This window comes from Macaca mulatta, chromosome 1 (genome assembly GCF_049350105.2).
Source record: "Macaca mulatta isolate MMU2019108-1 chromosome 1, T2T-MMU8v2.0, whole genome shotgun sequence".
Lineage (NCBI taxonomy): Eukaryota > Metazoa > Chordata > Mammalia > Primates > Cercopithecidae > Macaca > Macaca mulatta.
In genome coordinates, this window is record NC_133406.1 from 37,497,416 (window position 1) to 37,524,560 (window position 27,145).

Consider the following 27,145-nt stretch of genomic DNA (forward strand, 5'->3'; position numbering starts at 1 on the left):
CTTAATTGATACTGGAATTACAATTATATATCTTGCTTATAGATTGTACAAATAACTATAGAGTTCTGGAGAATGATGCTGAGGGGGCAAGGAGGGAGATTTTATATTGCATCTTCTTTATTGTTTGAGTATTTTACCTTAAAGTATACTATTTTATAATTTAAAATAAGTTTTTAAAATTATGCCTAGTAACTCCTCTGATTTTTCTGAACTTAGTCGTATGATGAATTTATTAAGAAAACTGAAGCCGAGCTTAGCCGAGATTTGGAAACATCACCAACAGCCAAGCCTCAGATTAAAACACTCTCCTCAGCTTCTGAAAAACCCAAGATCAAACCCCTCACACCACTACACAGGTAGAAATTTTTGATAACTGTCTGTATTCTGCCTTGTTTGGAAAAGGAATAAGGGAATATTTTCAGTAGAAGTTACCTTTTAAGTAACTGAAATTATAGAAGTAAAAATATTATTTTCTATTTTTAGTGTCAGTGAATTAAAACTGTTATGTATTACAATTAAAAATTACATATGTAAGGTATTGATTTTAAAATACATTTTTAATCCTGCAGTCTGATGGGTACAATGAAAATGGTACTTTCCAACATTGCTAGTAGTAGCATAAGTTGATGTGGACCTTTGAAAAAAACAGTTTGGCTATGTTTCAAAAGTCAAAAATAAGTCTGTAACCTTTGACCCAGTAATGTATTTCTGGAAGTCTAAATTGAGAAAATGTGGGGTACTGAAAATCTCTATTTGCATGAATATATTTATCAGAACATTCTTTATATAATAAAACATTGGAAACAATTTTTATGTCCAAAAATGGATGAATAACTCAGTAAATGATGGTTCTCTGCAAGTGATGGAATGGTATGCAGTCAGTAAGCAAATACAGAAGATACTAAGTTGCAACATTAGAATATATAATATTGTGTATTAGGAAGTCAGGTTATAATATTTAAACTAAATTTTGAACAAAAAGGTTAGACAGATCAGTTCAATTGAGAAATAGGGGTCATTTCAGAAAGAATGTTATTCATGAATGACTAAAAGCAAAAAAAAAAAAAAACCAGATTGGCATATCATAGAAGCTGAACATAATAGGATATTGCTGGAGTTAGCAGAAGGAACAATAAATAAAAGCCAAACTGTGAAAACCTTGTACTCATTTGTTCTTAGCAGTTTGTGTTTTACCTTTTAGAAAATGTGGAGCCTTTGAAGGTTTCTTTAAAAAGTATTTTGGGACATTTTTGTTAGAGAGGTATTGCAGGCTCATTACAATTAATTTAGCATTACCTAAATTTGAATCCTGGCTCCATTTCTAGCTGGTTCTGTAACTGTGGGCAAGTTATTTAACCCCTCTGTGCTTCAGTTTTTTAATAGGGATTCATACCCTATTAAAAAGGAGTAATAATACCACCTGATTAATACACTTGTTATGAGGGTTAAAAGACTTAACAGGGCATAGGACACAGTAAGCATCGTGCATTAGCTGCTGCTATTATTGTTGTTACTATTTCTAGGGAAGCAGTAAAAAGAAAAGAGTTTAAATCATATCATACCTAAGTATCCCAAAATAGCAAATGTCAACAATTAGATATGTTTCCTTCTAGGATTTTTTATGCTCAGATTTTGTGTGTGTTTTTGTTACATATGTATTTTTCCATTATATTATGAAGTGTACATTTTAATTTCTACATAATATGTTATTGAATGGCTTTGTAATTTTCTTAATCAAGCTACTGAAGGATTTTAACCAGAGAGTGACACAGTCATATTTGTGTTTACAGAAATCTTTCTGACCACAATATAGAAGAAAGATAGAAAAGAGTAAGCTTGGAAACAGGAAGAAAAATAGTCTGAAGCCAGACCTCAAGTAACCAGTATTAAGAATAGAAAATAGGAGACATATTTTAGGATAGTGAAGGATTAAGAAGAAGAAAAAAAAAACACGTAGACTTGACTAGTTAAAGTGCTAGATGGGGTAGCAGGGCAAGTCTAAGATGAATCCCAGGTTTCTCTTAGGTAGTTGATTGGGTCATGGTTTCATTAATGTAAATGGAAAAGGTGGTTTTCTGTGGGAGGCTTATGATTTTGGTTTTAAGTGTTAATTTTAAGTGCCTGTTGTTTAAGTGAAACTATGTGGAAAGTTAACAGGGTTAGAAATATGAGGATGATAAGCACATAGATAGTGGTTGAAGCCATAAATCACCCAGAGGAGATAGCATTCAGAGGGAATAAATGGGAGCCAGGTACTCAAGACGATAAAATAGCAACATTTTAGGGCATTATAAAAAGGTAGGAAGTAAAAGCCAAGTATTACAGTTTAGCAAATGAAGTCAAGAAAATAAAGAGAGTGAATGTAGCCTCTTCTGTTATCTGTAAAGAACAAGAGAGGACAGTAATAGGGAGTGGTTTGAGCAAATAGCTTTGAACAAATGAGAGAGAGACAACTTTTCATCCTGCAGACAGGAGGAAAGGCAGTTAGGATGGCTGTGAATATGGATAAACTTGTAGGTAAAAGTTTGAAGGTAAAGTTCATGCCTGATGGCCTCTGTTTTTGTCATCTAGTGACAAAGGCAAGCTCATTTAGTGAGAGTGATGAGAATTAGAAATAGGCTTGATGAAAGTGGCATAGATTGACATACCTACTGTGGAGAAGAGGAAAGAAGCAGTTGTCTAAGAATGCCTGCTTTTTGTTACCAGTTATTATAGTAATATATTTATTTCTGCTCATTAATTTTTATACGTCAGATCTGAAACGGCAAAGAATTGGAAATCACTGACAGACTCAGAACGTTCTAGAGGATCCCTGGAGTCTATTGCTGAACATGTTGGTATGTAACTAGAAAAAATAATTAACTTGTAGCTACATAGTCTAAGGATTTATGCAGAGGCCTACAAAATTCTACCTCTATAGCTTTTTTATTAAAAAGTGAATTTCTTAATTACATTATTTAACATTTTAAAGTTACTTTTATATTTTAAAGTGATTTATTGGCTACGTGTAGATTATATGAATCCTTTTTGTTTGGTTGGTTTGGTTTTTAGGGGTTTTTTTTTGTTTGTTTGAGACAGGGTCTCACTCTTATCACCCAAGCTGGAGTGCAATGGCATGATCATAGCTTACTGCAGCCTTGACCTCCTGGGCTCAAGCAATCCTCCCATCCTAGCCTCCCAAGTAACCAGGACCAGGATCACAGGCACATGCCACCACACCCAGCTCATCTTTTTTTGTTTTTTTAAGAGATGGGTGTCTCACCATTGTTGCCCAGGCTGGTCTCGAACTCTTGGGCTCAAGCAGTCCTCCCACCTCAGCCTGGTTGAAAATTACCAGCACTTCAGCCAAAGTGCCGAGATTACAGGCATGAGCCACCACACTCAGCTGAATCAGTCTTTATTGTTCAAAATTTATTAGAAAAACCAAAGCATAATGATTAAATAGCTGAGTATATCATCAGCATCTCTAAATTTCCCCTAACCAGATTTTTTATCTGGTTATGTATATTTTCAGCCTAACTGTTTCTCAGGTAAATAGCTGTATACATTTTTTCAGTTTAACCGAAAGAAAGTTAATTATTGAAAATAAAATGTAGGCTACGTGCAGCAGCTCATGCCTATAATCCCCACACTTTGAGAGGCTGAAGTAGGCAGATCACTTGAGCTCAGGAGTTTGAGACCAGCCTGGGCAGTCTGGTGAAACTCCATCTCTACAAAAAATACAGAATTAGCTGGGCATGGTGGTGCACACGTATAGTCCCAGCTATTTGTGGGGCTGAGGCAGGAAGATCGCTTATACCCAAGAAGTCCCAAGAAGTGAGTTGTGATCAGCCACTGCACTCCAGCTTGGGTGACAAAGTGAGGCACTATCTCAAAAAAATAAAATGCAATTCAGTGAGAAAATAAAACTGAGGCGCAAAGAAACATCAGTGACAAAAGAGAGATTTGGCTAGGCACAGTGGCTTGTGCCTATAATCCCAGGTACTTAGGAGGCTGAGGCTAAGGATTGCTTGAGCCCAGGTTCAAGGCTACGCAGAGCTGTGACCACTGCACTCCAGCTTAGGTGACAGAGCAAGATTCTTGCTCTTAAAAAAAAGATATTTGAATTTAAAACTTTTAACTCTTGGATTGTTAGCTCATTATATTGTACTTTGATCATATTTTGCAAGTTAAGCTCTTAAAGTGCTATATTTGCAGAAATAGTTTATCTGTTTTCTTTTTAATTCAAGAGCTTAGTTGAACCTCCTAGGAAAATGTATTCTTTTAGAAGTATATATGGAAGTCTGTTTCTCCTTCACTAGTTTCCTGTTTGAAAAATGTTTGTAATAACCATCATACAGTTCTATTTTTGCATGATTTGAGGATGAATGTGCAAAGCAATGGCTCCATCAACTTAGATATACTTTTCTTCACTTTATAAGTTAAGACAATGCTTAAGAAATTATTCCAAACTTTAGAATTTTAAGCAATTTTAAATGTTGATACAGATGATATTCTATTAAAAGAAAAACTTACAAAGTAGCCAAAACAAGTCATATTTGTTGACTAGAGGGTTTTTTTCCCCCCACTAAAATTTGGCTTTTCTCTAAACTTTGGTCCACAAAATTGAAAGATTGTGATTAAATCATTTTGATGTGGTGATTTGTTTTTTCTTTAAGATGCTTCACTGTCAGATTCTGAGAGATCCGTATCAGAAAGGTCTTTATCTGCATATGCAAAGAGAGTAAATGAATGGGACAGTCGAACAGAATGTTTTCATACCCCATCTCCAGTTCTCAGATCATCAAGGAAAATCAGGGAAGAATCTGGAGATTCTCTAGAAAATGTACCTGCATTACATCTTCTCAAAGAATTAAATGCCGCTAGTAGAATTCTTGACGTGTCAGATGGCAAGGTTGAAGAATCTAGTAAAAAATCAGAAATACAAGAAATAGAATACACAAAATTGAAGAAGAGTAAGATTGAAGATGCCTTTTCTAAAGAAGGTAAATCTGGTGTCTTACTGAAATTAGTCCTAGAACAGGGAGACTCATCTGAAATTCTTTCAAAGAAAGATCTTCCTTTGGATTCTGAAAATGTTCAGAAAGACCTAGTTGGATTAGCTATTGAAAATCTCCATAAAAGTGAGGAAATGTTGAAAGAGAGACAGTCAGATCAAGATGTGAATCATAGTCCAAACATCCAATCAGGGAAAGACATTCATGAACAAAAGAACACAAAGGAGAAAGATTTGTCTTGGTCAGAACATCTTTTTGCTCCTAAAGAGATACCATACTCTGAAGATTTTGAAGTGTCTTCTTTCAAGAAAGAAATTTCAGCTGAATTATACAAAGATGATTTTGAGGTGTCATCTTTGCTGTCACTCAGGAAAGACTCTCAGTCTTGCAGAGATAAGCCACAGCCAATGAGGAGCTCTACAAGTGGAGCCACTAGCTTTGGTAGTAATGAGGAAATCAGTGAGTGCCTAAGTGAGAAAAGCCTTTCTATCCATAGCAATGTTCACTCTGACAGGCTATTGGAACTCAAGTCCCCTACTGAGCTGATGAAAAGTAAGGAGCGCAGCGATGTGGAGCATGAACAGCAAGTTACTGAATCCCCTTCCTTGGCTTCAGTTCCTACTGCAGATGAGTTATTTGATTTCCACATTGGTGATAGGGTGTTGATTGGAAATGTTCAGCCAGGAATTCTTCGATTCAAAGGTGAGACTAGTTTTGCTAAAGGATTTTGGGCGGGAGTGGAGTTAGATAAACCTGAAGGAAATAACAATGGAACATATGATGGCATTGCATATTTTGAGTGCAAAGAAAAGCATGGTATTTTTGCTCCTCCTCAAAAAATATCTCACATTCCAGAAAACTTTGATGACTATGTAGACATTAATGAAGATGAAGACTGTTACTCAGATGAACAATATCAGTACTATAATCAAGAGCAGAATGATACAGAGGGTCCAAAAGACAGAGAAAAGGATGCCAGTGAATATTTTTATGAGAAATCCCTACCTAGTGTGAATGATATAGAAGCCTCAGTTAATAGAAATAGAAGCCTTAAAATAGAAACAGACAACGTACAGGACACTTCTGGGGTACTTGAAGCCCATGTTCACCAGCAGTCTTCAGTGGATTCACAGATTTCTTCAAAGGAAAACAAAGACCTCATTTCTGATGCCACAGAAAAGGTTTCCATTGCTGCGGAAGACGATACTTTAGACAATACCTTTTCTGAAGAATTGCAGAAGCAACAGCAGTTTACAGAACAGGAAGACAACCTATGTGCTAAAACTTCAGAAAAGCTTTCTACACCACTTCTGGATCTTTTAACAAGAGAAAAAAACCAGCTGGAAGCCCAACTGAAGTCATCACTAAATGAGGAAAAAAAGTCAAAAGAACAACTGGAAACAATCAGCTTACTGACAGACAGTTTACTAAAAGTTTTTGTAAAGGACACAGTCAATCAACTACAACAAATCAAAAAAACCCGAGATGAGAAAATCCAGCTTAGCAATCAGGAGCTTCTTGGTGATGACCAAAAGAAAGTAACACCCCAAGACCTATCCCAAAATGTTGAGGAACAGTCACCAAGTGTTTCAAGTTGCTTCTTAAGATCTGAATTGGAAGATGAGAAAGAAGAGATTTCCTCTCCAGATATGTGTCCCAGACCGGTGAGTATTTCATCTAGAAAAAGTATCAGTATACCTTTTGATACTTTTTAACAAGGCAACTTACCTTGCCTATATAGTACATTTTAATTCTGTAACTCCTGATAGGTTTTTTTTTTCCTTGACTTGTTGTTTATTAGAGAAGGATCACTATACAAGTTTTTAAAGGCCTTGTAGCTGTTTTTCTGGCTGAAGTGTAATTGTCCTCTATTATGTCATGAGTAGTCAATATAGGGTTGTCACAAGCACTGGCAGGTTTTGGGGAACTAAAATATCCATTTAAACTGCTTAGTCGACAACCCCTGTACTGTCCACAAATTACATCTCCTTCCAGATTCACTGAACAAATTCATTCCATGGAGTTTTCCAGTGGCTCACCACCCAATTCTTTTTTGCCTGTGAAATTATTTGTTTACATGTCTACTCAGTCATGGTTGGCCTGCAGAGGTTAGTAGTTGTGATGTTGATTCTGGTAAAATGAAATGTATCCACTATGACATGCACTCAGACCATCAGCTTGTTTATGTTGCCCATGGACAGTTGAGCAAAAGTAATGACTTTGAGTAACTTGAGCCAGATGGTCACCAGAGGTGAGAAATTTTATATCCCATTTCCATATCCCATAGATGGACAGTTGTTTAGAAACAGAATAATGATCATACAAAAAGCAGGGAGAGCCCTAATCAATAAGCATTTTATAAAAATTCAATTATGTGTAAGGTTTATATAAGTAGAATTGAGGGAACAGGATAACTTTTTCTTAAGATTGTTTATGAGTAGCCACCATATTTTTTTATTCTGCTTACTTACAGAGAAATATTAAATATATAAATAGTACATTTACTCTGTCTTTATTTTAAAAAAATGATATGAGGTCCCTAAATTGTGCTCTGTTTGAATGGTTCCATTTCTATAGGAGAGCCCAGTATTTGGTGCCAGTGGGCAGGAAGAACTTGCTAAGAGACTTGCTGAACTTGAGCTCAGCCGGGAGTTCCTGAGCACATTAGGAGATGATCAAGACTGGTTTGATGAAGACTTTGGTTTGAGCTCTTCTCACAAGATCCAAAAAAATAAGGCAGACGCAACCATTGTACCTCTAATGGCAGAATCTAAAAGAGTAACCCAACAACCATGTGAAACATTATTGGCAGTCCCCCATACTGCAGAGGAAGTAGAGATTCTTGTACATAATGCAGCAGAAGAACTTTGGAAATGGAAAGAATTAGGCCATGATCTTCATAGCATCAGTATTCCTACAAAACTGCTTGGCTGTGCCAGTAAAGGTCTAGATATAGAAAGCACTAGCAAAAGGGTCTACAAACAGGTAGGTAAAATAAAAGGATAATTTTAGTTTTTAAACTTCTTTCCCATTGTCTGAAATTTGATTCTTAGCCATTTTGTTTTGTTTTTCTTTATCAAGGCGGTTTTTGATTTAACAAAAGAGATTTTTGAGGAAATATTTGCTGAGGATCCCAACTTAAATCAGCCTGTCTGGATGAAGCCATGTAGAATCAACTCTAGTTATTTCCGACGAGTGAAAAATCCAAATAACCTTGATGAAATCAAGGTAAACTGCAAACTATAAAGTGTCTTCTTTTTTGACTTGCTGTTCATTTACACATATCTATAAATGTTGTAAAAGCAAGTGCTCTTCTGTATTATTAACCTTTGTGTCTTCAGGACCTGTTCCATAGTGGGTATTCAATAAAGATTTCTTGACTCACTGAATCCATGAACAGTGGAAAGATTGGAGTGAGTGAAAGGGCTGAATCCTCAAGTTTGTGCAAAAAAAAAAAAAAAAAAAATTTACCAGTCATTTTCTCTATATACATAATTATAATATTTAAGAAAAATTAGGAAATACCTAGGGAGATAAATTATTGCAACTCATAGGAGTTTTAGGTAAGTTTGGGGGGCTTTAGAGACAGGTATAATGTTCTAAAAGTACATGTGAATACATGTCATATATATGTCTTTTCAGTATGCCAGCCCTGGACACATAGGTGTTACTTCTCTATCTTTGACTTTGGAGGTTTCAAATTGGTAATGTGGTTTTGAACTATGTAGGATAATAATATAATACATAAAAATATTTATTTTGTTATCTAAGAAACCGTTGTAGACCCTTGCCCAGAAGCTACAAGGACTGCGAATTTTAAAGTCACATTGGTGGCAATCTGTTCTGCCTAGTCACATGTTTCCTTACAGGAAAGGTTATATTTCCAGAGCAGTGATTCTCAACTTTTAATGTGCATGTGAATGATCTGAGGATCTTGTTAAAATGGAGATTCTGATTTAGTAGGTCTAGAGTAGGACCTGAAATTCTACATTTCCAACAAGCTCTCAAGTCATGCTGGTCCTGCTGGTCCCAGGACCACGCTGAGTAACAAAGCTTTAAAGTTGTATTTCCCAAACTTACTTGATCACAGAAAGCCTTTAAAAATATTTTATACTGATAGAACACCAACAGATATTTATGAGATGGGATGTATGCTTACCTCAGGGGTTGGCAAACTATGGCCCCTGAGCCAAATCCAGGCCCTTGTATGTTTTTATAAATAAAGCTTTGTTGGACCGCAGCCATACCTATTTGTTTACATGTTATATATGGCTGCTTTTCTGCTACAACAGTGTAATTGAATAGTTGTGACAAAGACCACATGGCCCACAAAGCCTAAAATATTTACAGTCTGATGTTTTACAGAAGAAGTTGGCCAGCCCCTGGCTTAAAGTAAGTAGCTTTTTAAAAACACACTGTATACTCCATTCCTTCTACCCTTCCACAATTGATAAATGCTTGAATGCTATGTGTGTCTGTGAACAGGTAGGGAGTGATGGAATTTGCGGGCACATTGGTACTTTGAGAATCTTTCCAGGTGATTCTGATTCATAAATGTGTCCCTTCCCCTGTTAAGAACATTGTTTTTTTAACAGAACAACCATAAAAGTAACAAAATAAATTATTAATAACATTAAGTTGAGGTGAGACAAGATACATAATATATACCAACAATCAAACTACATGCATCAATATAGCGTACAATAAATGCCCACAGATTTTAGTATTGACATAGCATTTTGTAAAGTTTTTAAGGGTGATAGTTCAAATATTGTTAGTAGTAAAATTATTATGCTTCTCATACTAAAGTGTTGATATTTTTTAATTTAACATATTTGAGTTTTGGTGCTTCAAAATAAACTATCCCAGATAAAGTCTTTGCTTTTCTCACATTACATTGTCCCCAAAAATTTCTTTGAGATTTTTCCAATTCAGAGATTTATTTTATGCTTTCTTTAGTAGTTTTGCCAGCTTGAAGTTAGCTAATGGTAGGTTTTTTGTTTTTTTGTTTTGTTTTGTTTTGTTTTTGAGATGGCGTTTCACTCTTGCTGCCCAGGCTGGAGTACAATGGCGTGTTCTCAGCTCACTGCAACCTCCGCCTCCTGGGTTCAAGCGATTCTTCTGCCTCAGCCTCTCGAGTAGCTGGGATTACAGGCATGCGACTACCCCACCCGGCTAATTTTGTATTTTTAGTAGAGACGGGGTTTCTCCATGTTGGTCAGACTGGTCTTGATCTCCCGACCTCAGGTGATCCGCCGCCTCGGTCTTTCAAAGTGCTGGGATTACAGGCATGAGCCACCGCACCCAGCATGGTAGTTCTTAAGTAAACTCTAAAGTAATTTTTCTTTGCAGATTAATCAGCGGGTTTTACTTTATTGTTGTGATTTTTAGACAAGATCTCACTTTGTCACCTAGGCTGGAGTGCAGTGGTGCAATCTCAGCTCACTGCAGTCTGGACCTCCTGGGCTCAATCAATTCTCCCACCTCACCCTCCTGAGTAGCCACAACTACAGTCATGTACCATCATGCCCAGCTAATTTTATATATTTTTTGTAGAGATGAGGTCTCTCACTATGTTGCTTAGGCTGGTCTCAACTCTTGGGCTCAAGTGATTCTCCTGCCTTGGCGTCACAGAGTGCTGGGATTACAGATGTGAGTCACCGTGCCCAGCTAGGTTTTACTTTTATATGTTTCGTAAGTGAATAAAGTCTCAGCATTTGGAATGCTTTTCCCTTCAAATTGCTATGTGGAACTGTAAGTGGAAGAAATTTGTATGATATTTTATTGTAAATACTATATTCTTAGCACGAATCTGTTTACTGCATTGTAAACACATGAAACTCAGGAATTCTGTTGTTTGTGTTTTCGTGTATTTGTCTTATTTCCACAGAGCTTCATAGCAAGTGAAGTACTCAAGTTGTTCAGTCTTAAAAAGGAGCCAAACCACAAAACAGATTGGCAGAAAATGATGAAATTTGGAAGAAAGAAAAGAGACCGAGTGGATCATATCCTGGTCAGTGTATACAACCAGACTGTTTTTATTTTGACCATATCTTTTAAACTCAGAATGTAGTTAGATTCTAAAAGGAAAAGGGATAGAATTATTCTTAAGTCTGTGGTATTAAAATCTTAAAACCTTTACTTGCTGCATTTCTACCCCTCAGTTTTGTTGATTATTTTCTTTTGTACTCAGTAGATGAATATTTAACTTGATCAGTAGTATTTTATGTAGAACTTGAGAAATTAACTCGAATGGAAGCAAAGTTTAAGGTAGTGAATTGAAAAGAGACCAGTGTGGACTCTGGAGCCAGACTGCCCACGTTTAAATCTTTGTTTTGCCACTTACTTGATGTGTAATCTTGGACAAATTTATCTAACATTTTTATGCAAAGTGAAGGTAACAATAATAGTACTTACCTGATAAAGTTATTAGGAACATTAAATGAGTATATGTGTAAAGCACTTAGAATAGGTCCTCATATATAATTCAGTAAATATTAGCTGTTACCTCATCACTATTATCATTATCCAGAACATTCCCTGGATAGGATTTATTTGGTTTTGCAATATATTTCTGTAACATTAGAAAAGTGTTTATCAAAAAAAAAAAAAAAAAATTCAGGTTTAACTCTGAACATTTTAATTCTGGACCTTTTATCTTATCTATATTGACATTTATATAATGAAAAAAAGTGTAATACTTAAATTTATCACCGTTCTCATGTATGTACCTCTCTAGTGTTTCATTTACTCAGTAATAACTGTACTAGATAACATTTGCTTAGTATTTTATAGTTTATCATTCTTATGCCTTATTTTTTATTTTTATTTTTTTTTTTGAGATAGTCTTGCTCTCTGTCACCCTGGCTGGAGTGTAGGGGCTCAATCTCCGCTCACTGCAGCCTCTGCCTCCCAGGTTCAAGTGATTCTCGTGCCTCAACCTCCCAAGTAGCTGGGATTACAAGCACCTGCAACCACGTCGAGCTAATTTTTGTATTTTTAGTACAGACAGGGTTTCGCCATGTTGGCCACGCTGGTCTCAAACTCCTGACCACAAGTGATTCGCCTGCCTTGGCCTCCCAAAGTGCTGGGATTACAGGCACTGGGATTACATGCCTGGTGTCTTATGCCTTATTTGCTCCTCACAATAATGAAATGAGGTAGGAAGGACTAATGTTGCTCTTTGTTTTACAAATGAGGAAATTTAGATTCAAAAATATCAAGTGATTTGCCCAGTAAAATAAGAGGCAAGATTTTAATCAACTAATTCTTCATAGATCTTCGCATCTCAAGAAAGTGAACTTGTTCTCATATTTCTATCATGTTTTAAAGTCTGAATTGTTATTAATTTCCAAGTTGTTACTTCCTTCTTAGGAATTAAAGAAAAAAGCATATTAAGAGGCATTCATCTAACCTATCAGCTAAATTGATGATATCCCTTGTACATCACCTCTGTGTATACATCGAGTCAAAAATTGTGCTAATTAAGGACTGATGTTACAATAGTAAGCAAAACAGACATAGACCCCACCTTCGTAGATTTCCAGTTTGATGGCAGAAACTAGCCATTAATATATCATTTACACACAAGTGTATAATTGTAAGTTAAGCATAAAAATGGAAGAATAGGGAGCTGTTAAAACCACAGGAAGCTGATCGAATGAGGATGGTCAGAGCAGACTTCTCTGAGGAAGTGACATTTGAGCTCAGATCTTAAAGATGAATACATGGCAACAGTAAGAGAAAATGAGGAGGAAGCAAAAGTGGAAACCCCTGGTAAACCCATCAGATCTCACGAGACTTATTCACTATCACAAGAATAGCATGGGAAAGACTCCCATGATACAATTACCTCCCCCTGGGTTCCTCCCACACACGTGGGAATTCTGGGAGATACAATTCAAGTTGAGATTTAGGTGAGGACACAGTCAAACCATATCAGTACCCTAACAGCAGAGGCTTCCAGTAGGTGCCAAATAGGGTCAGTTAAGCAGAGACATCTCTCTAACAGTTATCAGAAATTCTCAAATACTAAACAAAATATTTGTTTTTCAGGGGTAAGGTTATTATAGTTTGGGTGAGGGGAGTACTGTGCATAAGAATTGAAGCAATTTAGCAACTGGTAAACAACAATAATAAAGTATATATTATGTGACTATCCCCTTTGCTGGTTGTAAAATGTTTTTTAGCTTCCTACAGAGAGACCTGACCTATATAACTTTTTGCATGAGCTCATTCTTCTTAGTTTGTTTTTAACAAAACGATACTGTCAGCTTCTTGAGCTAATTATTAACAAGAAATGCTAAATGAACTAGTCTCCTCTCCCATGATTAGATTTGGTCAATCTTGTATTTTCAGATTCTGATGTTTTTACATTTTAGGGGGATTGAGATTTAAAACAACAATTTTTTTTAATAACACATAAAATTTTTCTCAAACCACATTTTCCCTCTACTCTCACATCACAACAATCATCACCACACAAGAAAACTTCTGTGACCATATGTGTGTGGACTTTTCCCATACACATCAAGCAGTGGACACCAGCTGGGTGTCCTCTGAATCAGTTCTGATACTCTCTACCCAGAAATAGTGTCACATCCCACAGATTGAGTGCTCAGTCCCCAAGACTGCCCCTGTCCCCTCCACACACACATACCAGTTGCAAGTCCAGGCCTCCAGAACTTCTGATGGACCAGCTTCAAGTTGGGGCTCCCACCTTTGGGTTCAATTAATTTGATGGAGCAGCTCACAGAACTCAGGAAACACTTACTTAGGTTTACTGGTTTATTAGGAAGCATATTGCAAAGGATACAGAGACACATAGGGTGGGGTATGGGGAAGGGGCACAGAACTTCCATGCCTTCCCTGGGCTGCCACCCTCCAGGAACCTCCAGGTTTAGCTATCCAGAAGCTCCCTGAACTCTTTGCTCTTGGGTTTTTCTGGAAGCTTCATGACATCAGCATTCCTTCCCCCAAGATTGGATTGGACCCTCTCATGGGAGGGCCTTAAGACCCACAGTCAGAAAGGCAGGGGAACATTAGAATGAAAGGAGGGCAGGCCTGCCACTGAGGCCTAACAGCCCTGACATTTTATTTTATTTATTTATTTATTTATTTATTTATTTTGCGAGACAGTCTTGCTCTGTTACCCAGGCTGGAGTGCAGTGGTGCCACCTCGGCTCACTATAACCTCCGCCTCCCAGGTTCAAGCAATTCTCCTCTCTCCTGTCTCAGCCTCTGGAGTAGCTGGGATTACAGGCGCATGCCACCATGCCTGGCTAATTTTTGTATTTTTAGTAGAGACGGGGTTTCACCATGTTGGCCAGGCTGGTCTCAAACTCCTGACCTCAGGTGATCCACCTGGTCTCGGCCTCCCAAAGTGCTGAGATTACAGGTGTGAGCCGCTGCACCTGGCCAACCCCCCACATTTTAATGAGACTATAACAAGGGCTATGGGAATTATTAGCCATTTTTTAAGTTTTTACTAAAAGAATGAGCTTATTTTGCTCTATGATTTTGTTAACACTTTTCACCTGTTATTGGTTTTCTAAGTCTTTTACATGTTTAATTATGAAATATTTTTAAAGTATAAAAAAGAGTAGAAAATATTATAGAGTGCATTGTTTCTGCATCCTTGTCCTTCATTCTGAGCTTGGTTGCATCTACCTAAAGTACACACTTAGTATTCCATTAACTTCAGGCCTTTAATGTAAACTCTGTCTTTGTTTAAAAATGTCTGTATTTCAGCTCTTACTTTTGAGTTATATTTTAGCTCTATATAAAATTTTAAGTTGGTACTCTTTTTACTTAAGCAGTTTGAAGATATTTAATTGTAATTTTGAAGCAGCATCGTTTTCTGGGGTGAATACCCAGGGTTCGTCGTCTCGAGCTGAGAAAATTAACGACACACACACACACATACATGAAGTGGGTTAAGGAGTGGAAAGTTTAATAGGCAGAAGAAATGCGAGAGGAGAGCATCTGTCTCTCTTATGAAAGAGAGGTGTTCCAAAAAAGGAAAAGCGGTGGACCACAGCAGATTTTACAGGCAGGCTTCAAGAGGTGGTGTCTGATTTACATGGGGCCTACAGATTGGTTCCACCAGGTGTGATGTTTACTGGTGCGGGAAAGGCTGGTCACCCCACCCTAATCTTATTAGGCAAATGGATTTTCTACTTGGCCAGTGCCATCTTGCCTGCTCCTTACTGTACACGTGGCAAAAAGAAGAGAGGATGGAGCCGCCATTTTGAATATGCCTATTCCACGGGTAGTTTTTTCTGTTGTCACAATTGCTAGCGTTCGCTTGTGCAAGCTTTCAGCTTGCTTGTCTATGTCTGCAGCTTGATTTTACAGGCTGTTCTTCATTAGAAAAGAAACTGATTTGGGGGCTGCTTTTCATTAAAACGAAAACCTTACCAAGGACTTCCTTACCCTATCTGCTTAAGTAATTTCTTTTTTAACTTTTATATCATTCTGACCTCTCTTGTTGCTTTTGAGAAGTCTGCTGACGGTTCTTTATGGAGAATTGGTCTCTTCTGTTTTCCATTTAAGATTGTATGTGTGTGTGTTTGTTCTCTAATTTTTCTGGATATGTCTAAATGTGGATTTGTTTTTATTCTGCTTTAGACTCATTGTGCTTATTGAATCTATAGATTCATATCTTTACTCAGTTCTGGAAATTTCTCAGCTATTGTCTTTTAAAAGATTGCTTCTTCCCAACTTTCCCAATTCTCTGTGAAACTTCTTTAGACATCTTTGGCCTTATTCTCTTTCCATGGCTCTTAACTCCTCCCCTAGGTAGTCATAGCACTTGCCCCTCTTTTAAATCACTATTTGTTACTTAGGATTTTCCCTCCTTTCTCAAAATTTCTTTATACATTACAGATGTTTATGTTATATCTTATCTAATACGTCTACATATTTATATGAGGACTTTTTTGGCATTATCTTACTTTACCCTTTTTGCTGGAACTGAATCTTGACAGCTGTAGTTTTCTTGTAGAGTTGTTTTTTGATATACTCCAAGAGTTTTTCCAATTTTATCTGTAATTAATATTTGGATATTGTAGTTTAAAAGAGCAGGAGAGGCCGGGCGCGGTGGCTCAAGCCTGTAATCCCAGCACTTTGGGAGGCCGAGACGGGCGGATCACGAGGCCAGGAGATCGAGAGACGATCCCGGCTAACACGGTGAAACCCCATCTCTACTAAAAAATACAAAAAAACTAGCCGGGCGAGGTGGCGGGCGCCTGTAGTCCCAGCTACTCGGGAGGCTGAGGCAGGAGAACGGCGTAAACCCGGGAGGCGGAGCTTGCAGTGAGCTGAGATCCGGCCACTGCACTCCAGCCTGGGTGACAGAGCAAGACTCCGTCTCAAAAAAAAATAAAATAAAATAAAAGAGCAGGAGAAGACAGTGGTTAATATTTTAGACAACACAATACTATAGATAAAAGGAAGTCATCTTTTCCTATAAAATTGATGTTTTTTATTGTTTTTCTAGAGTTTTGACTATTGGGAATTTTGCTTAGGATCTCTAGTTTTAAAAGTTTCTGAAACTTCCTGAGCCTCCTTCAGTATTTTTGCATGTAATAAACCCCAAAGTTCTCTCATGGGGATTATTTTATAAATGGAGAGAATGGCATATAACAAGCAAAGTCTCTGGAATCAGACAGCTTATAAGTGTCCAGTCTTGTCTTTACCACTTATTAACAATGTGACTTTGGGTGAGTTCTCTCACCTCTCTGTCTTTCTCAGTCTCCCCCTCTTTAAAGTAGCAACCTTGTAGAGTTGGGATGATTAACCAAGGTCTAATATGTATTAAGTGGCATATAAGAAGCTCTCAAAAATATTAGATATTATTAATGTAATTATTTTCATTGATACACAGTAGTTTTTTCCTTGCACTTAAAGCTATTTCAGATGTAGCATTTTTAATCTGCCACCTGATACAGCATTCTTGAAGGCAAAAGCACTTGGACTAATAATAAGCATAGACCATCACCTCCCCTGCATTACGCATTTTCTCTACTGAATCTTTTCCATTAGCATACAAACTGCATATTTCTTTAAAGCTAAAATAACTCTCTTGTCATCACTTCCCCCTCCAATTTTCTCTTTACAATAAAACTCCTTTAACATGTCCATTTTTACTCTCCCTAATCTGTCTTTCTCTTATGGAACCAACTCCAGTCAAGCTTTTACCTCATCCATGCCACCAAAACTGCTTGGATTGATGAACCCAGTGGGAAATCTCACTTCCTGTGTTCCTCGAACCATTGGCAGCATTCAGCACAGTTGATCCCTCCCTTTTCCTTGAAACCTGGCTCTCTGCTCCCTCACTGGCTGCTGCTCCTCAGTCTCCTTTGTTGGTTCATCCTCCCCTTGAAACATTGACGTGCTCCTGGAATCAGCCCACAGACCTCTTCTTTGTCTACACTCCTTCTCAGTCTCATGGCTTTGACTACGATCTGTATGTTCACCACTCCCAAATTCGTATCTCCAGCCTAGGATTCTTGCTTGACTCTAGATGCAGATAGCCATTTCCCTACTCAGTATCTGCGTTTGGATGTCTGTTAGACATCTCAAATTTCACATGTTCAAAACAACTTCTGAGAATTACGTTAGCTCTGGGTTTGTCATGTATGGCCTTTCTACTGAGGTGTATTTCCTCTATACCAATCTGTTGAGAGTTTTATCATGAAAGGGTATCAAAGGCTTTTTCTGCATTTATTTAAATGATCCTCTGATTTTTATCCTTCATTTTGTTAATGTGGTGTGTCATATTTATTGATTGTGTATGCAGTAAATCCCACTTGATCGTGGTGATTCTTTTATCAAAATCTTAATTACCCCATTTTAAAATATTTGTAGCATGATAAACTATCTTACTAAACATTTCATAATAAACAGTTGCTTCTTCCAATTTAAGAAAATGTATATTTTAGCTGTTGCTTGGACTGAGAATGTCCCTAATCAATCTAACTATATTTGTGTCTTCAGGCATTATTTCAGGTGAATAAAATGCAAATAATTTTTAGACATAAAGGCTTCTGTTAGCCAAACAAGAAGAGCAATCTTTCTTTCACCTCTAGTTCTCATTCACTGCCCTTTTTTTCCTTCACAAAGGCATTGATTAATTTATATCTTAGGTTAGCTAAGAATTCGAGCTATTTTTAGCAGTACATTCTCAAAGTATAGATACTGTGGAATGAGTAGCAAGTAATTAGAGCACTGTTTGTATAACCTTTATGTACAGTAGCCTTGAAAAATCTCTGTACTGTAGGTAGAATTGCACCTAAGATGATAAATCTCCTTTATAGTTTATAGCCTGGGAGCTGGTAAGAAGGATACTCAGCACTCCTGAGTTCCCCCTGTCTCTGCGTTCTTTCTCATATTAAGCCTAAGTTGGCCTTCACACAATTAATTACAATTTGCTTCTACAGCTTTAGGGTTTTACGTAACAACTTTAATTTTTTCTACACCCTTTTGAAACAGCTATCATGTTTCACCCGAGTCTTTTCTCCTTATAAAACATTAGTATTGTCTCCTGTTGTCTGATATAGTTTTGAGCCCTTCAACATAACTGTAGGTCTGTCAGTGTCTCTCTTTAAATACAGTGCTCAGAATTAGCCTTATAATGTTTCATGGTTTTGTTTTTAGATACAAGGTCTTGTTCTGTCACCCAGGCTGGAGTGCAGTGGCATGATGGTAGCTCACTGCAGCCTTGGACTCCTGGGCTCAAGGGATCCTCCTGCCTCAGTCTTCCAAAGCACTAGGATTATAGGGATGCATCACCACGCCCAGCCTTGTATATTATTTAATTAGTAGTCATTCAACCTATTTTTTCTAGATAGTATATTTTGATTAGCTCAGTTTATGATCATATTTCTTTTGTTTATTTTTACCTGTATCATACTTAGAGTACTTGCAGGAGCTGAGGAAAACCCCAAGACCAACCTGTGCCCAACCTGTGCTTTTGTAGTGATTTTTTTTGGACCCTATTACAGAACTTTATTTATTCCTTCATCTTGTTAAATGTGGCCCGTTGTTTCAGGCTACCACCACATTTCTTGATTCTTTCTTTGAACGTAGTTATTATATTTCCCAGCTTCATGTCATTTCTAAAATTGATGTACCTGCCTTCATCTAGGTCATTGCTAAAAACAATGAAGTAGAGCTAAAGACAGCCTTTCACTATTCACAAAAATGATCTATTCTATATGCCAGATACTTATGTAGCACCTTCTATTTGGACTGTCCTAGTCACGAGGGAATCATAAATAAAAAGAAACAGCCCTTTAAGAGCTCACAGCCTAGTGGGAAAACAGATACACAGAATATAATTTAGCATGATAATTGCTATAATGGAATATGAAGAAAATAGAATGGGAGTGAAGAGGAAAAACTCCCTGAGTCTTCAAGTCAGAAACTTCCTTCCAGGTTGAGAGCTGTCCTTTAATCAAAAGAATGTAAATTAGCCAGGTGCAGTGGCTCACCTAATCCTAGCACTTTGGGAAGCTGGGGCAGCTGGGTCACCTGAGGTCAGGAGTTTGAGACCAGCCTGGCCAACATGGCAAAACCCCATCTCTCTGAAAATACAAAAATTTACTGGGCACAGTGGTGCATGCCTGTAATCCCAGCTACTCGGGAGACTGAGGCAGGAGGATCACTTGAACCCGGGAGGCGGAGGTTGCAGTGAGCCAAGATCGCACCACTGCACTCCAGCCTGGGTGACAGAGCGAGACTCCGTCTCAAACAAGTGTAAATCCACCTAACTGACCTGTCTGCTTTTTCCCAACTTGTTCACAAGGATACAGTGAAAGACCCTGGCATCTGCTTGCTGAAATTGGGCCACATTCTATTTACTACATTTCTCTCTTCCACTAGCCTAATACCCTGTCTCCTCCTCCGCTCCCAAAAAACAAAACAAAACAAAAAAACTGTTAGTCTTTTAGATGTAATTAATTAGGCTGTTTATATTTTAAATGTGTTAATTTTTACATATGCATACATATATCTTCAGGAGCAGGATCGGGGAAATGAGTCATAGAATATAATAAGATCAGAAGAAAAAAAATAGAGGCAAATTTGCAGGCTATGAGATCCCTCAGTTGTTATAGTTGAAGTTCCAAATTAGACTCTGAGCTTTCTAAAGGCCAAAGAGAAATGGAAAAGTTCATGTTCTTTCTGAGTGACAGAGAAATAGTTCCTGTTCTTAAGTAGGAACAAAGCTTTTGCCAACACTGAAATCTTAGTTTCAGTGGGGGCTGCATTGAGGTTACACCGAGAGAAAGAATAAAAAATGTCATGAGCATGTATTTCTACTGCAGGCGCACAAAAGGTTTCCTTAGTGTTTCCTAAATTTTGTTATTGTGGAGGAAATTGCTCAAAGAACAGATATAATATTACAGGCCAAGAGAGGCTGTGCAGCATGGCTCATATCTGTAATCCCAGCACTTTGGAAGACCAAGGCAGGCTAGATAGCTTGAGCTTGGGAGGTGGAGGTTACAGTGAGCTGAGATCACTACTGCGCTCCAGCCTGGGTGACAGAGTGAGACCCTGTCTCAAAAAACAAACAAACAAAAAAACAGGTGGGGGGGTCTGCAAGAACTGTTATAGAAAGGAATGCTGCACAATTTTGAGTAACAAATTCATTGGAGATGTGAAATTTTTTGTGCACACACCTAGACCATCCCTCAGCACAAGTTCAAGAAGTCTTATATTAGGCTGTTTATTATAGCATCCTTCATAAGAGAGGAACACCAATTCCATGGTAGGTTGACAAGTATTTCGTAGATACCCATGATTCTGTGGTCAATTAAATATAGGAAACGCTGAGTAAGACAAGTTTCTTTACTGGTGGGCTTCTGTCTTATAGGCTTAATTACAATGTAACTCTCCCAGAGGGAGTTCTCCAGAACTTATTTGGCCATAGAACCCTTTTTGGTGGTACATTAGGGAACATAGGAATGAATGTTTACATATCCCCCAAACAACCTTTCTAAAAGAGAAAGAATGTGGCAGCCACCCTGTTACATATTTGTCAACTCCAGCCAAGGACATATGTTGGACAATACTATTCTTGCCCTGTCTTACTCTCTCAAGCTTCAGGATGATGTAGTCTCTTTTTTGCTAGAGTCTTCTTGTTTCCTCATAAGGCAAACCAGAGTACAAGTTCCCCTGTTCACTTTCTCTGCTTTTTTTTTTTTGGAGACGGAGTCACTCTGTGGCCTAGGCTGGAGTGCAGTGGCACAATCTCGGCTCACTACAACCTCTGCCTCCTGGGTTCAAGCGATTCTCCTGACTTAGCCTCCTGAGTAGCTGCGATTACAGGCTCACACCACCACACCCTACTAATTTTTGTATTTTTAGTAGAGACAGGGTTTCACCATGTTGGTCTGGTTGGTCTTGAACTCCTGACCGCGTGATCCACCCGCCTCCGCCTCCCAAAGTGCTAGAAGTACAGGCATGAGCCACCACGCCGGCCCACTTGCTATGCTTTTTTAAAGATGAAACTATGATCCGGGCAAGCCAGGAGCATGTTGTCACTTGGCTTTTTGCCAAGTAAGACTTCTAGTTAGAGACCCCTGTCACTGCAATTAATTTTGCTGAATTTGTGACTAGATCAGGGTTCACTTCCCTATCTGGCCTCCATCCCATCCACAGTGTTATTTTGTATAGCAAATCTAATGTGGTTTTTTTGTTTGTTTTTGTTTTGTTTTGTTTTTTAACAGAGTTTCACTCTGTCGCCCAGGCTACAGTGAAGTGGTGCAATCTTGGCCCACTGCCACCTCCGCCCCCTGGGTTCAAGCGATTATCCTGCCTCAGCCTCCCTAGTAGCTGGGACTACGGGCACGTGCCACCATGTCTGGCAGATTTTTGTATTTTTAGTAGAAACGGGGTTTTGCCATGTTGGCCAGGCTCATCTTGAACTCCTGACCTCAGGTGAACCACCCACGTAGGCCTCCCAAAGTGCTAGGATTACAGGCGTGAGCCACCGCACCCAGCCAATCTAATGTATTTCTTTTAGAATAAAGTAGTTTTTTTTCCATGTATTATAAACAAGCAATAAATCTGGGGAGGTTATTTCTATTTGATTAGTTTTTATTTACCTAAGAATCCTAAAATGCAAAAAGAGCAAGTATTGTATTAATATAACAGTGATTCGAAAAATAAACTTAAGCAATATTACATTTGAAAACTACCATAAGGATAAATTTATTTATAACAAGTGTTATTCATTTATTATAATACTCCAGAATCACATTCAATATTGTCTTTTAATATATGCATTTTATAATTGTAAATCCATATACAGATGTCCCCTACGTAATGAAGGTTCGACTTAACTGTTTTTCAACATTACAATGGTATGAAGGCAACACACACTCACTAGAAACAGTACTTCGATTTTTTGAATTTTGATCTTTTCCTGGGCTAGTGATATGTGGTATGGGGGCAGCAGCAGTGGGCTGTAGCTCACAGTCAGCCATACCATCATGAGGGTAAACACCGATACCCTCCTGTGGACTGTGATGCAGATGATTCTGCCCAACTTTAGGCCCATGTACATGTTCTGAGCATGTTTCAGATGGACTAGGCCAAGCTATATGTTCAGTAAGTTAGGTGTATTCACTGCATTTTTGACTTAATGATATTTTCACTTTACAGCGAATTTATTGGACATAACTTCATTGTAAGTAGAGGAACATTTCTGTCTAATATTTTGTGTTCTCCTTCCATTAAATTCCTTATTCCCTTATGGTATGGAATTCCTTATGGAATACATATTCCCTTATGTTGACATAGACAACATACTGGTAATCTTTAATATCTATGAAATACTCCAATATTGTCAAATGTATTTTTGAAGTCATCTTGATATTATTTGGCAATTGAGGTTTTTGAAACTTTTTGCAATTTTAAAAGGGGTATTGATGTCATATGAATTACCTTTTTTCTCTGGTTTATTTCCTTGGGCTGTATTCCTATGGATAGGACTACAAAGTCAGCAGTTATATTTTCTAGCTTTTGTGTGACAGGAATTTTCTAAGTTTGTTGTCTTCTAAATCCTAGGTTCAGGAGCTCCATGAGGAGGAGGCACAGTGGGTGAACTATGATGAGGATGAATTGTGTGTGAAGATGCAGCTCGCCGACGGGATCTTTGAGACCCTGATCAAAGATACTATTGATGTTCTGAATCAGATCAGTGAAAAGCAGGGGAGAATGCTACTTGTGTGACATCTTGCAAATAAATCGAACACTGAGTGCTAATGTGAGTCCTGGGCCTTTCTGCCTCCTGCTGTACACCCCATCGCCATCATAGCAAGAGTGCTTCTGGACCTTGTACTTATTCTTAAAGACTACCAGTATGGAGTTCATAGGACAATGTGGTATATCTGGTATTACAGCCTTTGCCTTTCGAGACTATCCACTGGATTAATTGGTTATTTTCGGTGGGCAGAGTTGTACAGTGTAATTGTATACCTCTCGCTAGCAACCCCACTGGGTCTCAGAGAGGGCCAAAAACAGCAGACTTACCTCTGAGTTTAGACTAGGGTATCACTTATTTGAGTCTGAAGTCAAGTGAGAGAGGTATAGATCAATGCATCACATCACTTTTGAAATGTAATTCTGGTCTATACCATGGAAGTCATAAATGGACATTATAGTCTCTAAACAGTATTAAACCCTTAACCGCTTCTAAAATAGGCAAGCTTAATAATGTCTGCCAACTTCACATTCTGGAGTTTATTTCATTTCTTTTTGAAGACCATTTTCTTCCATTATTGTAGTTGAGCAGCACCAAGTGGACTGTCAGGCTAACAGGAATAAGTGGTAGCCTTGCTTTTTGAGCACCATCTAAAGAATTTTAAACCTCTGCATTATGTTTAGTGTTCTCTGTGTGGGCGTAAAAACAAAGAAGTGCCCCTACTGAAGACTGGGCTCAAAAGGACCAATGCAGGGCTGGTTCTTCTACCCCTTGGTTTACTCCTGCACTTTTCTTACTCGTTCTGAATCTCTACCAGCTGCTCCCAGAATCACAGATACTCAGGACCATCTCAGGCATCCAGGCATGGCAAAGTGGAAATAATTCATTTTGGCCTTCAAACCTTCAACTCCCATCTTTCCCCAAGAAGTTAGAGATGCTGTTACTTGAATGATTTAGGAAATGAGTGTGTGCACCAAAGACAAAAAGATATTGTCTGTTGTTTGTGTGCTTGTTTTGTGCTATGGAACATTTTTTAATTTATTTTAAGATAAATTATTAAGTAGAAAATGTATGTCCCTATTCAGAAGTGAAAGATTCTTCTTGTAATAGTTAAACCTCCATCTTGAAGCTTCTGTGGTTCAGTCTTTGCACAGGAACCTATGGTTTTAACAAACCAATACACATATTGAAGAAGTCATTTAATTCAGTGAAACGAAGATGGGCTTTCCAAGATGACCTGCAGTAGCAGGATGGGATAAAATGATTTAAAGACACTGTACAATTTAACTCTGCCTCTCTTACAGCATTGCTTCTCACAACTATTACCTGCATCTGAAAAAAAAATCTATAGACTCCAGCTGCTACATTAGAGCATAAGAGATGCTCTCCTGGGACCTCAGTACCCTGCCTTCTTGACTGGTTTCTGTTCATCAGTCCTGTCCCTCTTCAAGTAATCTAGAAGAATGTGGAAACTCTTAGGCGCAAATGTAAATGCCTTAATATTGAAGGTCCTGGTTAGAAGCATGATCCAAGACATCCACTGGATTCATATTTACAAATATCCTGGAATGTTATAGCTTCAAAATGTGTTAGAAAAACCCCAAAGATGGTATAATCTTTAAGTGTGCACGTTCGTTCATTTCTGCATCTTCCCTCCAAACTTGCCTTTGCATCTTAAATATTTCACTATGCACACTCCCATTCCTCTTGGGTTTCATCTTGTCGTTATTAGAAATGTACTGAAATAATCATTGGAATATTTGCATTTTGCACAGTGACTGGTATGATAGCTCTTGACAAATAAGGAAAGCACTGAAATGTTGTGATTGGGTCTCGGGAAATGCTCAGATTGATGTCTTACCAGCATTTCTTCTGGGCTTGTGATGTTGAGCTGTAGTCTTGTAGCCATAATGAGCATATTGACTAAGAAAAGCAAAGGTTTCTTGGGGTTATTAACCAGTAGTGTGGAAATACTATTTTTATGTGGTCAAGGAAAAGCAAAGGCTTTTCTTTTCAGTTTGTGTTATTTGGAAGACAGAAAAACATCTTGTCTGCATCCTTTGGCTGTTTGTGGGATCACGTTGTCCTTATGATACTGAAACTTTACAGCTGCTGTAAATTTTTTATAAATGAATTTCAAAATGTTATAATGGGACTGTAGGTTGTTTTTCTACATCTTCATTATTTGGACCTAAAACCAGTTTTTAATAAGAAAGTTTATTCTTTATGACATTATGACTCCAGAAAGAGAAAAAATAATACAAGTCATGGAATCAGCAATCTGGTAAGAAGTGCTGCCAAGAATGTGGCAGTAGCTGTCCTGACAGACTCCAACTGCCTTTACTATCTGAAGAATCCTAGGCTCCACATGAGAGGCAGAAATGGATCAGTCTTATTCTTTGCTAGAAATGATTATCTGTAGTTTGGTAGCAAAAATAAAAAAAAAAATACATAATTAGCAGATTTCTTATTAACTATTTGGATCTAATTGAAATGGCTTTATTCTTAGGATTAAGAAAGATAGATGTGGATACCCAGCCACTCGTTCCATGCTGGTATCTTTTAAATCAGCTCTGCCTCTTAATCAAGAACCTAAATATTCCCTCTTTCTAATCTTTGTTCCTTCTCCCTACATCCTCGTCCTCTTTCACTCTTCCTTCATAATTCCTCTAAAAAAAAAATCTTTGCATCAGCAGTAATATCTTTTAGAATAGCACTATCAGAATTTAGTAGTAAACCAACATATAGGCTTCAGATTTACTTCTGAGTCCAAAACAATTTGTGCTATCCAGAGTAGTTAACTCTGGGTTAAACCAAGTACAGGGTATAGATTCCCTCTTCAGGTCTACACAGGAATTTTTACCGTAGGGAAAAGTGGGGAGAGCTCAAACGTAGTTAATAAGGAAGGTAATTTGTTTTTCTTTTACCTAAAAGAAAATAAAATTCCTTCTGTGACTACAGGTCTCTGAGAAATTATCTTTCAAAAGAGATTTCATTGCTCATAAGAGTGTTGTGGCCTATTGATAAAAACAATTTTGTTCACTTTCTTGTCTTGAAAAAAAGTGGCCTTAGCTTTTTGCAATACTTGAATAAAGTGTGTACTCGCAAAAGAATTTCTGTAGCACAGCATTAGAGACTCATAACTTTTCTGCAAGAAATACAAACTTACATCTTCCTTTTACTACCTTAAGAATACTAGTGAGTAAAACATTAATTCAAAGAGCAAATTATAGAAACTACAATGACGTTTAATGCAAATTGTAGGAATTTACATGTTTACAAATCATCTTCAACTGGTTGTGCAGCAATTCAGTAAAATATCTTTGTATTATAAAAATGTGAAGAAAAAATGTAAACTGATGTAAAGGAGGTACTGTCATTTTAATTAATCTATGTTTAATAGCTTTTCCTTCTGAACTTTGCAAAGCCTTCTTGGTAAACACATTGCAAAGCATTCTGTGGGAGGTTCAGCCTCCTTGTGTGTACTGTACTGTGCAGACATGAAAAAATAAACCCGTTTACTGTGTGCGTGTAAATAGCCTGGTCATCAGGCCATTTTCAGCCAATAGTCACATCCAGTGCAATTTTGCACCGAACACTTAAGGGTGTGGTTTGTAAGTATGATCTGTAAAATAACTGGGATGAATTCCCATGTATACCTGTGTAAATAGATTTGTTAACTGAAATATACTTTAAGAAAAGATAAAATCTGTAAATAAACTGATTTATAAATTAATTTTATGTCAGGTCTCCGTTTTTCCCCTCCTGAGCCAACTTCAGAAAATTAGTCCCCATAAAATTCACTGATTTCTGATTTCTTATTTAGTCACAGGATGCTGATACTTGGACAGTAGAATAAGGTAAGCTGTGGGTAAGAGCTGTTTACCTGCACATAAATGCCATCAGCACATACATTTGAGCAGCCTGGGCTTTGGTC

At 37.7% G+C, this 27,145-nt stretch overlaps 1 protein-coding gene across 11 annotated transcripts in view; it reads left to right on the forward strand.

Moving 5' to 3' along the window:
- CEP350 (centrosomal protein 350) overlaps positions 1–26,944 on the forward strand; it is a 161,274-nt gene extending 134,330 nt beyond the window's left edge. For 10 of the 11 annotated variants that reach the window (XM_028851021.2, XM_078001058.1, XM_078001059.1 and 7 more), the window contains 7 exons: positions 217–356; positions 2,755–2,837; positions 4,659–6,661; positions 7,575–7,982; positions 8,079–8,225; positions 10,888–11,010; positions 23,073–26,944. In XM_028851021.2, the coding sequence (XP_028706854.2) occupies positions 217–356; positions 2,755–2,837; positions 4,659–6,661; positions 7,575–7,982; positions 8,079–8,225; positions 10,888–11,010; positions 23,073–23,237 (3,069 nt within the window). In that variant the 3' untranslated portion in view covers positions 23,238–26,944. The remainder of the gene's footprint in view (positions 1–216; positions 357–2,754; positions 2,838–4,658; positions 6,662–7,574; positions 7,983–8,078; positions 8,226–10,887; positions 11,011–23,072) is intronic. The other variant, XM_078001037.1, reaches the window with a different exon arrangement.
- Positions 26,945–27,145: the final 201 nt, after the last annotated feature.